At 50.4% G+C, this 13,620-nt stretch overlaps 2 protein-coding genes across 2 annotated transcripts; both read left to right on the top strand.

The window, feature by feature from the left end:
• The first annotated feature begins 2,729 nt into the window (after nucleotides 1-2,729).
• LOC116268178 (uncharacterized) lies at nucleotides 2,730-3,623 on the top strand. The gene has a single exon (XM_031649955.1). It carries the CDS (start codon nucleotides 2,730-2,732, stop codon nucleotides 3,621-3,623), a length of 894 nt encoding a protein of 297 aa, XP_031505815.1.
• Nucleotides 3,624-3,933: 310 nt separating this feature from the next.
• Nucleotides 3,934-5,218, top strand: LOC116268176 (uncharacterized). The gene is made up of 3 exons (XM_031649954.1): nucleotides 3,934-4,101; nucleotides 4,219-4,720; nucleotides 4,779-5,218. The coding sequence occupies exons 1-3, from the start codon at nucleotides 3,934-3,936 to the stop codon at nucleotides 5,216-5,218; spliced, it is 1,110 nt and encodes a 369-aa protein (XP_031505814.1).
• Nucleotides 5,219-13,620: the final 8,402 nt, after the last annotated feature.

Raw genomic sequence — 13,620 nt, 5'->3', positions numbered from 1 at the left:
GGCAAGAAGAAGGACAAACAGCGAGCGGTCGAGCAGGCCAGGGCGCAGCGCAAGGCCGACAAGGAGACCAAGATGAAGCTGCGCAAGAAGATGGGCAAGGGAGACGCCTTCAAACTCACCAAGGACTATTGCGAGTACTTCAGCGCCTTCGACAAGGAAGTCGCCCCGCTCAAGCTCACCCTCAGAGACGTGGCTGGAGACGGCAACTGCCTCTTCCGCTCCTTCGCCGACCAGCTCGACGGCTCCTAAGCATCCCACGTGGTCATGCGGGAGGAAGCATGCAGCTTCATGGCGAGAAACGAGGAGTTCTTCGGGCCATTTTTGGATTAGGACGAAGACGGCACGTTCGAAAACTATCTCAAAGCCATGCGCAAGAACGGAGAGTGGGGCGGACATCTGTAGCTGCAGGCGCTCGCCTAGTGCTTCCGCTGCGTGGTGGTGGTCCACAAGCGCCACCTGGAGGAGTTCAACGTGCGGCCCATGGCAGAGCCGCCCAAGATGGTCGTCCACCTCGGCTACTTCCAGCACGAAGATTTCGAGCACTACGTCAGCATCAGGTCGGCCAACGACGAATCCAACCAGCCTGCTCTTCAGGCCCTCACCGACATCAACGCCAAGAACTACAACCACCTGCTCTACGACGACCCCGAGGAGTATTTACTTCGGGAGATGGAGGAGATGCAGATCGGCGAGGAGGAGGGGGAAAATAGGAAGCGAAGGAGGAGGAGCCGTATCCGAACTACCCGCGCAACAAGAAGTGCAAATGCGGGTCTAAGATGGAATACCGAAACTGCTGTTTCAAGGAGTGGCAGAAGGGGCTGGAGAGGCGGCTGCGGCAGGGGTGATTGTAATGAAGTTTTTCAATAAATATAATAGCTGGATGATAAGCGAGTTCAAGCGCAGAGTCAGCAAGGAGATCTACGGCAACCAGAACTACCTCAACTTCATCAAGAAGAACCACCAACTCATTCAGGAAGAGTTCAATGCTGACAACGTCCACAACCACAACAGCTGCACATTTACGATAAAAGACTCGTCTCTTCCGCCCAACCGGGAGGACAGAGTCATCCACGACTCCCTCAGCAAGTTCAAACCGCATCCCTCGGCCCACTCCCACCCCGAGTAGGGCTACAGCGAGACTCTCCGCGCAACGATGAGATCGCCGCTTCCCTCATCAACAGCAAGATGGTGCTGGGCAGCAAGACAAGGCGGGGAGAGCACACCAAGGAGCTGCTGTTCCACCTCAACAAGAACAGGTCGCTGAACAGCAAGAAGGTGGAGATGAAGCGCATCGAGTTCGACCGCTACCAGTCCATCCAGGAGCCAGCTGCAGAGCTCAACCTCAAGTTCCCCATCATCGACAAACGCAACGTGGCCACCATCGACGCCAACCACGATAAAATGCCCTTCCTCGATTAGCTCAGGAGCAGGATGAAACTCATCGAAAAAAGACAGAGGACCGACCGAGACGACTAAGTAGTCGTGATAAAGAAGGAAGAGCCATAAATAACTCCTGCAATTCACAACGGATCAGGTGGAGCGCGAGTCCGCGACGAGTTATACGGTCTGCTGCCTTCATTCCGATCCCCCAACCAGCTCAGCGAGCAGAAGAAGAAGCACAAGCTGCACAAGAACTTCAAACTCAAGATATAAATAGCCCAAGACGCGTCAATCAGAGAAGTGGTCAGCGAGTACCTGGAGAAGAACATCGTCACCAGGAGCATCCCCGTCCAGCAGAAGTCCAGGAACAGCAAGGACAAGATCATCTTCAATAAGGAATCCTAGACGCCACCGTCCTCGAAAACAAGGACTAGCTGGATCTCATTGAGAACCTGAGGCAGGAAGTCCCCCCGCCTGAAAAGAACGACTCGACCACGAGAATAGCTAATCGATGCAGGAGCACAAGCACAAAGTTAAAAAGCAGCCGCCCTCCTAGCTCAAGTACGAGGGCGATCTCAGCATATACGACTTGAAGATAAGGTCGTACCGTTAGTTTCTCTTCATGGTGAACCTCGCCACCGCATCTTCGATCCGATCGCTCTCAAAGACGCCAGCAGTTTCAAGCCCTAAAGCAGGTATAAATTCTACTTGGGGAGGGGGAACAACTACCTGCTGGTGAAGAGCCTCCTGCAGAGACGCTTCTGGTGGGTGGTTGAGGAAGACCCCAAGAAGGCGAACTTCGCCTGGACGCAGCTCAAGCTCAACTACTTCTACGAGTACCAGAAGAAGACCACCAAGGAAGCGCGCAACTACAAGCTGGATCGGCTGTTTGAGCAGCCCGAAGTGAAGAAGAAAAAGAAGTCGAAGGCTCCTCAGTAGGCGAAGCAGCCAGTGAAGGCAGGAGCCTTCAAAGCACCCCTACCGCCCAATGATAAGAAAGTATTCACCAATGCAGATAAAAAACACTATGATGACTTCCTGGAAAAGGCTTAAAATCCAGAGAAACTCCTCAAGTTCTCCAATAGTTACGCTATTTTGGGGAAGATTTCATGAGACCACGCATTTGTTAGCCAACGAACGAGCGTGTGCACAACCACTTTAATGTAACTTTTCATCGGCAACAAGAAGGCCCTCTTCTACAACCTCAAGCAGTTCTACTAGCTTCAGAATCGAAACGTCTTCGAGGTGATTCCGCTCACATTCCACGTAAAGGGCGTTTCCGACCCGCAATACGAGGCCTTCCGGAAGGAGTTCAGCCGCTGCGCCAAGTAAAAGCTGACCAAGAAGACATGAAGAACGTGTGGATCGTGAAGCCGGGCGAGCTCTCCAACCGCGGCCAGGGCATAACCGTAATCGACGAAATGTACGAGCTTAACACCATCCTAAAGAAGAGGGAGAAGCACTTCAACGGCACGGAAAAGACGTATATCGTGCAAAAGTACATCGAAAAGCCTCTGCTGTACAAGGGCCGGAAGTTCGACATCAGACACTACATGATGATCAGCAGGCTGCACGGCTGCATGAGAGCGTACTGGTTCGGAGAAGGCTACATCCGCACCAGCTCGTACGAGTTCAACATCAACGACATCGGCGAGGAAATCATCCACCTCACCAACGACGCCATCCAGAAATACTGTGACGGCTACGGCAAGTACGAGGAGGGCAATAAGGTGTCCTACAACGACTTCCAAAGGTACATGGACTCCCTCCAGCCAGAGACCAGCAGGGAGGGCAAGGAAGCGCCACAGTTCAGCTTCAGCGAGATGATCTACCCCCGCATGAAGGCCATCGCGCTGGATGCAGTCAAGGCCACCTACCTGCAGCTGGATCCCAACAGTCTGGAGCACAACTTCGAGATATTCGGACTGGACTTCATGATCGACTGCAACTACGACGTGTGGCTCATCGAAGTCAATACCAATCCCTGCCTGGAACTCAGCAGCAAACTGCTGGCGAGGATCATCCCCACCATGGTCGAACAGTCCCTCAGACTCACCCTCGACGCCATCTTCCCCCCTCCCACCCACTATCCCAACTCCCAGAAGTACCTGGCGCCCGACAACCCGCTGGAACGGCTGCAGTTCGAACTGATCTTCGACGAGGACCGCGACGGCGAGGAAGTGGAGGCGCTGTTCGCCAACGCCAAGAAAGTGGACATGGGCGAGGTCGACGAGGAGGACTAAACCTACGAAAACGACGGGAAGGAGATAGAACTCGACAACGATATCGAGTGATTATTATGGAGAGTGCGACAGTCTGCAGCTTTGATATGGCTATCATCAGTATTCAAGGTTGGTCGAGGATTGGTTGGGATTGCTGGAATAGTGGCAAATTATAATCAGCCACTTTCATCCGCAATCACACGCAATCAGCAGTGTTTTCGTGGGTTTGCAGGGGGGAGGGAGGAGGGGGATAGGTTTGGGAGGTTTAATTTGGAGAATAACTTTCAAGTAGGCTGCTTGATATTTATTTTATTGCCGCATGAAGAAGTAGATGTACGACACACTCGACGGCAAAGTGCTCCGCTCGTTTGAGATAATGAAGAAGGTCGGGCAAGGCGCATATGGGCAGGTGTGGAAAGCTCGAAACAAGCGGACTGGGGGAGTGTGCGCGCTTAAGAAGATTTACGAAGCCTTCCGCAATGCTTCAGACGCACAGAAGGCATACCGCTAAATTAGATACCTGCAGAAGCTGGACCACCCGAGCATCGTGAAGCTGTTAGCGGTGCACCGTCCCAACAGTTCCCGCGACGTTTACCTTTAGTTGTAGTTCATGTAGGCGGACCTGTGCGTGGCCCTCAAGAACTCAGTCCTCAAGGAGATCCACAAGCACTACATCTTCTACCAGCTGGCCAACACGCTCAGCTACCTCCACGCCGCAGAACTGGTCCACCGCGATATCAAGCCCTCCAATATACTAGTCAACGAGACCTGCGAAGTCAAGCTCTGCGACTTCGGACTCATCCGCTCCCTCAAGAGGGACTCGCCCAACGAAGAACTCGTCCTCACCGAAAACATAGCCACCCGCTGGTACAGGGCGCCCGAAATACTGCTCTGCTCCAACTGCTACGGCAAGCCCATCGATGTGTGGAGCCTGGGGTGCGTTTTGGCGGAGATGGTGATGGGCAGGCCCATCTTCCAGGGCAGCTCCACGCTCTCCCAGCTCGAGAAGATATTCGAAGTCACTGGCAAGCCCTCCGCTGCGGATCTGGACTACCTCAAGAACAAATCCTCCCTCAACGTCATCGAAACATGGATATCAAATAACGCAGGACCATCAGGTAGCTTCTCAACACCAACGAAAAGAATATCGTGGATCTGCTTGAACGCATCTTCCAGGTCGATCCCAGGAAGCGGCCCTCTGCTCTGGAGGTGCTCAACCACCCCTTCGTCAGCAAGTTCAGGGGAAAAATAGAGGAAAAATGCCGTCTGCTCCCATCAGCATCCTCTACGAAGTCAAGCAGCTCTCCATCGAGGACTACAAGCGACTCATCTTCGGAGAAGTCGACGAGAAGGACATCAAACTGTCAGAGCCCGCCAGCACCGAGGAACTGATCTACAAGACGCTGCCCAACGACCTGGGAAGGAACAACATCATCGCCAACTACCCCTGGGGCAACCTGGAGAAGAAAAGCCCCCTCCACTCCAGCAACATGAGCCAGAAGAACCTCTCTCCCTTCGCCTTCCGCCAGAAGAAGGAGGAAAAGGAAGATGAAGCCTCCAAGGAGAAGAAACGCGAACGACACTCGCCATCCTTCCTCCAGAATAGGAAAAAGTAGGGAGTTTCTCCCCTAAGGATGAACCCTGAGAAGCCCACCCCCGAGAAGCCGCCCCACCACGAAGGCCGCTGAAGATAGTGAAGAAATGGACGTTTCCGATGGCCCACCGCAACTCCGAAAGCCCAGAGAAAAGCGAAAACCCGCTGAAGCACTCGCCGAAGTAGATCCTGAAGGTGAATAGCTCGGTGAACCTGAATCGCTACTACGCCGAGAAGGACAACGAAACGAGGCTGCAGACCATCTACGAGCTCAAATACTCAGAATCATATAACTAGCCCACCTAGGCTTCGCTGCTGAGGCACAACACCTCCCAGGCCGAAGTGAGCAAGAGCAAGGAGAAGAAAGGCCCTCCCAAGTTCCTCCTCCAGGCTGACAAGAGAACGAAGGACCTGACTCCCAACAAGGAAAAAATAGAAAAAACCAACCCGCCTGCTGGCAAAAGCCCATCAAGAGCACATCCCCCTTTTCGAAAGGCTTCGGCTTCCCGCAGCAATCGTTCGGATTCAAGGCGAGAGGGATAAGCCCGAGCGGACTGCAGGCGAAGCCTTCATTCGTGCAGGCGGGGACAGCTTACCCGAAGATAACAAAATGATTAATATATACTTATTTTTGTGGAAGGAACGGTCGTTGATGCGAATGGGAGGGTATGCGTTTGTATTAATTTAGCAATTTCTTTAGAAATCAAATGGAAAACCAATTGAAGCAGGTCTGCCTGTGCGTGCAGCAGGTAGCAGCCATCGAGGACACCATCGCCAGCAACAGGCTCAGCTTCCCAGAAGTGGCAGCCCTCATGGAGATGGTCGACCTCAAACGCAGGGGCTATCTCGATCTCAATGACATCTTCGAACTGGTGGGAAAAGTGAGCGAATCCGAGCTCTTCGCCATCTTCAAGCACCTCGACAGGAGCAGGACGGGAGAGGTGAGAGTGGCCGACCTGCAGGCTGCTCTCGGCAACTCCCAATCGTCCACTAGCAACACCGCCAAGGAGTACCTTTTCCCCCGCTTCTACAAGATGGTCGACACCATCAAGGACCGTCCCAAGCTCACGCGCGAGGCGGTGAGGCAGCACGGCTTGACGGCCGCCTCGCTGAGGACTGCCTACCAGTACATCTGCGAGCTGGTGCAGAGCAAGTACCTTTCGCAGGAGGAGCTGAGCAGCATCTTCAAGAGCCAGTTCATCAAGAACGGCCTCAAGTGGACTCAGAACTGCGAAGGAGTGGTCAGGGAGCTCTTCCCAGGGCAAAACGTCTCGGAAGCCAGGTTCGTGGAGGCATTCACTGCCAAGGGCGGCCAAGAGGAGGGCGAGGAGGAGTGCCTGCTGAAGGGGATTTCGGATTCCTCAGTCACTTCTAGTTTCGACAAGAACTAGTCCATCTATACCAAGCTCAAGTTCAACGACTGCTCACCCAAAAACAATGAAAAGCCTCCCACCTTCGCCAGAAAAGTGAACAACTTCCTAGATCAAACAGAAGCGAAGGCCCCCATCTACCACGAGATAAGGACGCCCGAGTTCAGCGCGTCGAAAACTCCCATGTTCAGCGACTCAGTGGCGCGCAATCCCCCAGCAACGAAAGCAGCCACTACAAGTCCAATTTCGACCAGATCGAAAACAACATCAGCTCCGTCTTGGACAACATCCAGCAGCGGCGGGAAAAGCTGAGGCAGGATTCCCAAGAAAGGAAGAAACTGATCGAGGACGTGATGAACCGCAAGAAACAACTGGTCAACGCCAACGACTGGAGCGAGGGCGTCGGCAGGGAGTGGGAGAAGGACACCAAGAACAGCAGCAACGTCAAGAAGGTGGCCAAGAGCTATCTAAACCACAATCCCACCTTCTACCAGACTCAGCAGCTTTCCCGCCACGCCAGGGAGGACAACTACCAGCCAGTGAAGGAGCAGCCGGCCTACAGCAACGAAGTCTCCTCCCTCTCCTACTAGAGATCCTGTGGCCACTTCAAAAACGCTTCCCCTCCTGCCTTCGCCCCCTACGAGCCCAAGAGGAACGCATAGGCAGTCGCCAACTCGGAAATCTCGCAAATCCTCAAGAAATATACCGTCAACACGCCTGAGTTCAGAGGAGGAGAAGATTCTACTCTAAAGTCCCTCTGCAAATCCAAGAGCGGTTTCATCTACGAGAACCCCAGCCAGCCGAGAGAGAGCCTCAACTGGCGGAAGGAGGAGCAGCTGGACACCAGCTACCACTTCCGGAACGTGAGCAACAGCAGCAGCAAGGTGCGGGACAGCTACAAGGAGAACGTGATGCGGCGCGCCGAGGAAGAGGCGGCCAAGAAGATCGAGGAAATCGAGCGGAAGGCGAGGATGAAGGTGCTGGAGAAGAAGGGGCGGCGCGAGGACCTGGAGTGGACCCGGCTGATGAAGCACACCCACAATTTTTGATACTCGCTGATAACATACTCTTGTGCTTGATGATACGGGTGGCAGCAATATAGTGATGCAGTTCAAAACGCGAGGTGCGGCTTGGCGCCCTTCTTCATGTTGGCCGAGCTAAAGTCCTGCTCCAGGTGCGGCTTCTCCTGGTAGCTCATCGCACCTCCTCCAGCCGCGTCTGCTCGCAGAAACTGCTGACTTCCTTCTTCTTCAGGAAGTCCAGCTCTTCCCCTTGTCCTCCATTGAACGAGGCTCTTCGTGTCGTACTGCTTGCGGTCGATGGTGCTTTCCCTCCAGGGCGTCTTGCTGGTGGGCTTGCAGGAGGCGCGCGGGTCGACTTGGAGGTTGGCGGACTGTCGAAAGAACTCGGCGATGGTCTTTTCCTCGGCGTGGTAGTGCGCCATCATCTGGACGAGGATGGTGATCCACTTTTCCTTGATGAAGTGGTTGTCGCAGGTGAAGCGCCAGACAGTCTCGTCGCGGTCCTTGTCGTTCTTGGGAATGAAGGCGTAGTTTTAGTTGGTGAGGGTTTTGCGGATGTCCTCGCGCTCCATCAGGTGGCGACTGTCGAAGTAAATCTAAAGCACGGGGGAAGTCTTGCTGGGAGTCACCAGCTTCTTGATCTTTGTCACCTCCAAGGAGCTCTTGGGAAGCTAGTGGAAGTAGTCAAGGACCGAGGGATCACCTGAATCGCCGAACCGCTACCGTCGAAGCTTTTGGGGACCGTTGAGTAATAGTAAAGATGGCCGCCCTTGATGACCAGCAGGCGACGGTTGGAGCTGAGTCCGGCTGAATAGCTCCATGGCTACTTTTGCTGTCCTTGGTGACGGTGCTGGCGAACTGAAAGGCGTCGGGATTCTCGATTTTGAGCTAGAGCATCCGATTTATTGGAATGAATTATAAGGGGGAGGAGCCGCATCACGCGTGACTAAAGTGATGAGATATTAAGAGATCAGAACATCAGTGGCCCTTCCGCGGGAAACCGAACTCGGAATAGTGGTGGTAGTAGCCAGGACCCAGCTCGTCGTCGCTCTTTACCAAGTATTGGTATCGGTCGTCGGAAACGCTCTTGCCGAAACTGTGAGCAGGCGTGTTTCTACTTATCATGTGAACTTACTTCACCGAAGAAATTGGGTATTTTCCACTGGGGGATAGCTCATAGCCAGTGGGATAGTAGCCGTGGCAGGTTACCTTCTTGCAGGGATGGTCCACTTCTTATAACTGCTGAGTGTATGTCTTGGAAGGCGAACGCTTCTTTTTATCCTTCTCGCGGGCGGGACTCTTTGAAACCGACCTCTGTTGGGATGGGATTCGAGCAGTAGAGGCCTTATGGTTCACTTATGGCCTCGCTTACTTTCCACTCCTTATCATGAAATTATCCTGCATTGTTTTGTGAGACCGAAGAGGAGATTTCGACTCCTTACGTCCTTCCCTCTTCTCCACCTTTTTGCTGCTTTGGTCATTATGGGTCTGCTGCGCTCGGTTGGCGTGTCTGGAGCCGTCGCTAAAGTCGAAGCCGTTGGCAGAGAGGAAGGGTTCTTGGACGTATGTCATATCTTTTGGTTAGGGGAATCGGGTGTCTTTGGGTTCGGGAAATCTGGATGATTTGGTGAAAGTGTAGGCGGCTTTGGAGGGCGACTTGTTGAGGATATGGTTGACGTAATCAGAGTATGCGTGTGTATACATTAATACTAAAATTAATAAGTCATTTCATATATTAATAAGGACGGATTTCTAATCTCCATACCTTTACTTAAAATACGCATGGCTGTTGTGCTGAGTAGAGGTATGGATGAAGAAAGTGGCAAGAGTTAATTATTCGGATCGAAAGTTCAAGCAAAACTGCAACTTTTCCCACATAATCAAGTAGAGAACAAAAAAGGGATTGTTCAATAGGGTATTTCAAACATTTTTGGCTTTGAGAAAGATTCTGAAAATAGTGAAGAATCCAGAAGCGATTCAAGGGAATTTAGTGCATCTCTGTAAAGAAAAACAAACTCCAAGGAAGAGAGAAAAGATAAACAAGAGTAAAATCATGAGTAAAACATACAAAAAGTAACGAAAAAGCAGAAAAGCACCAAAAACCAAATAAACGATAGGACTGTGAATCCTGATTTTTTGAAACATTTGATGATCTTCCATATTAAAATGATGATAAATATTATGAGTTAGAGCGTCAATGCCTTTGGGGGATCACCTGCTTCCGGTTCTTAGCCTTAACCGTCGGCTTATGATGCGAGAAGGAGACCAGCCTGCACTTGGCCTCCATGCAATACTTGATGACCAGGTAGTAGAGAGTGAAACCGCAAGCCACCATCAAAAAGATGAGCGCACAGACCAGCACGCTGGTAGCCATTGGGTCCTTACCGAAAGAACTGTTGCCGCTCTGCATGAAATACACCACAATCCCAAGAGAAGCGCCAACAACAGCTGCGAAAATAAGCAGCACCGCGAAGGCACCAGGATTGCGTTTCACGCGAGCCGCAGTTTCCCCCATGTGGATGCACCTCTTCTCGTTCTCCATCCCAAGGTAGATCTTCTGCTTGCAAATTTCGCAGTCAAGGCCTTCCTCCTGCAGTTGGCGCTGCTCCAGCGAGGAGCGGGAGAGGTACTGGCGTTCCAGCCATTTGAGATAGCAGGTGTGATGGACGAACTTGAGGCTGCCTGTGCACCTGCAAGGCGAAACGAAGACGTGGTTTTCGTCCTCGGCTTGGTCGAGACAAATGCGGCACTCCTTAAAGGCGTCGTGGAGTTGGAAGCTCGAGCAGTACTCCAGGCTGCCCATGGTGATGTTGGTCTGGTTGAGGCAGTCGCTGGTCTTGCGGGAGAGCGTGGGCGAGGCGAACAGGTCCAAATCTTCGATATTTTCCACCTTCAGCATCGTTTTCTCTTAGTTTTATTATATCCGGCTCACATTTATTGCATTAGAGCAGCCACACCCATATCCACGCCACCCCCACGCCCCTTACCATCAATCCCACCGATAGTCTGCAAGAAGTTGAAATCGGAATCGGCTTCTCGATCCTGAGTCTATGGTGCATCTGGGAAGGTGATTTGGTTTAATGATTATTGGAGTAAATTTTAATCGAAGCCCTCATCCGCCTTATTACTCTTTTTGATCGAAATTGCCATCACCGAAGAATCGAGCTGGATGGTTGATATCCAGTTTGGGAGCTAAAGATGGTTTTTAACGAAAAAATAGAAGAGATAAGTTAAAAATCATATGCAATCCCACCGTAGATGGCAAAACTCAATAGAAAACCTCAGCTTCGCAATAGATGTTCTTCATGCACTTGAAAAGCTCCTGCAGCTTATCGATACTCTTGTCCTCCTGGGGAAAGGCTGATTTCAGTGCGATTATATGCTAATCCGCCTTGATTGAGGCAGCTGCCATCTTTTTGTTGATTTCGGTCAGGTATTCCCTCTTGCCGATCGTATAGGAGCCAACCTGCGCATTATCCCCACGAAATTGCGAATTTTGGAAGCTTTGGTCTCGATAATGGACTTCAGCTTGGCCACCTAAATAGGAAATGGATTACAGTTGACTCGTATGCAGTGTTTAGACTGCTGCAAAAGGCCTCGATATTCTTCTTTGGGATGGTATAATTGTCATGCTAATCTGGCTATTGGTTGGAAAAAGTTTGAAGGGTAAGCTTGAAGCTCTCACTGGGGATTAAGATGGTCTCTTAGATATAGGCAGCCATGGATTAGACTGAGGATTGCTCGAGAAGAAAGGCAAGATCAAATAGTTCCTGTTATCTTTGCTTGTAGCCTTCAGCCTATTGCTGCAATATCTTGTTGGGCTGCCGATGGATAAAACTGTCCAGTTCCTTCACCTATCCTGCCACCTGATCTAGCTTCGCCTGTTGCTCCTTCACGAGCAACTATGTTTCCTCTAAGCTTTTCTTTTATTTGTCGATGGATTTATTGAGAACTTCGGATTAGGCCTAAAGCTAGCGGATACGCATCTATCTCTGGCTGACTTCCTGCTGAAGATATTTCACTTTGTTGCAGAGGAAAGAGACTGCTTGTTGTTCGGGATGCAGAGACAGGCTTTCAACTGTTTCCTTAAAGCACTGGCTTTCCCTCAGAGACTACCCTTAAACTCTCACACTGATAACTTCGCTCCGGTAGGATAATTATCTGCAGAGGCCTCTCAAGGAGAGAGCGTATTGGGGCTAGACGGTGAAAGATTCCGAATGTTTGATTGCGAGGTGCAGGGAGGAGTCAGGTTTTGAGCTGAAAGTGTCGTCGGATTGTAGCACACGCTCCCGATCGAATTATTATCGAATCTTTTCTCCAAACTCTAGCATCAAATTAGTAAGGATCTCGCAGGGGATGTTGTAGTTGTTGCCCTTGATGCAGAAAAGACCCCTTTATTTGAGGCCATGCGCGAACTCCATCGCAGCCAATCTCACCTCAGGACAAACATTTTTGTTTGCTTCCTCCTGGGGGACAGAGTGAATTTTGTTGAGGCTTGGCATTGGCTTATCGTGGAGCCATTTCTTATCCACGCAAGAGATGGACCGACAGCGCAGCAAGGTAGCTGCTTCGCTTTCCTTCCCAAAAATAGAAGAATTTACCATTTTCGGGGCATTGCTGTCGCGAGTGGCAAGCGGGGCGTGCAGAGCCGCCACTTTGAGGCCGTTCAAGGGCTGGATCTGCGGTTTGGGCGGAGTTGAGGCCTTCCTGACGCGGTTGAGGACCAGCCTTTGCCTGGTCATCGAGAATTGCTTCATCATTGATTATAGATTAAAAAACGGTTATAAATTTATACGATATCTCCATCCGTGCCATTCTCCTAGGGGCTTCAAATTGGCTCAGATGGTCTAACCGATAGTCTTTGTGCCTTTCCGTAGTTCGAATTTTAATGTTATCCCCCCAGGGCGGCACATTTAGTTGGAATGTTTTTGATCTTTGCTTAAATAGCATTTTGGTTATTTCGAAGTCCCACGTCCGCAAGGAAAATCTTTGCAGTGATGTGATAATCGGAAATCGGGTGTCTAAATTAAAGAGATTTTCCTTATTTTTTGTTTCATATTATCGGCAAATTTGATTTTCGTTATTCTACCTTATTCTTCAAAAAAACGTATTGAGCCTTACTGGAGCATAAGCACATCGATGAATGCTGTTTGCTGTGTAATTGCAGTGAGGAAGGGGATTGAAAAACTGAATTTGAATCGCGATTTTTGATATAAAAGATGAAAAAATCAAAAAATGTGATGCTTCAAAACAAAAAGGTGTATAACCCTCGTAGGAGCTTCTAAGCATTGAATGAGATTTTTTTCCAGTTTCTAAAAAATATATCTGTAATATTTTTTAAGAGAAGAAATTAATATATATAATAGAAGAATTATAACCACGAAGAGGGAGATAAAGCTGGCCCACCTGTGCACACTAGTCGACGGATGGTGGCAATCCAAATGAATGATTGTATTTTCGATTATTTCATATTAGAAAATGATCAATAACTGAATTATACTGCCTGCTGTTTGCATAATATGCCAACTTCCAAGATAATTAAATTCACCATTAGCGAAATTATATGGGATTTATGAGGATAAAGGCAGTTTTGGTTTGTTGTGAGGTGGGATTAAGGCCAGACAATACCCATCTTTTTTAAGTAGCATAGCCGGAATAATAAACATAGGATGCATCGTACAATCATGCTTGAGTTCGGTATCCCTTTAATGCACAGATATCATCGATGAGGTGCTGTCTTGGCTCCTCGGTAAAGTTGCTGATGCTTTTCCAGAGTTCCTCCAAAGTGACTGTCTCGCTAGACTTCGAAAAATAGGACATCCATCCCTGTCCCTTCATCTTTTCGTCCAAAGACTTGCCTACCTGCTGCAGCAATTCGTCGAGGAGGGCCTGATGCTGCTGGAGAGAGACGGGTAAATGAGGGAAATGAGGTGGAGCTCATTGATGAGACGGTTGACCTGCAGTTTTGCCTCCTATTTCAGGTTCATCTTCTACAGGTAATCGCGATACTTTTGGCTGATCACGCTGATCCA

Source organism: Nymphaea colorata, unplaced genomic scaffold (assembly GCF_008831285.2).
Source record: "Nymphaea colorata isolate Beijing-Zhang1983 unplaced genomic scaffold, ASM883128v2 scaffold0142, whole genome shotgun sequence".
NCBI classification, from domain to species: domain Eukaryota; kingdom Viridiplantae; phylum Streptophyta; class Magnoliopsida; order Nymphaeales; family Nymphaeaceae; genus Nymphaea; species Nymphaea colorata.
This window is presented reverse-complemented; position numbering and strand designations above follow the sequence as displayed.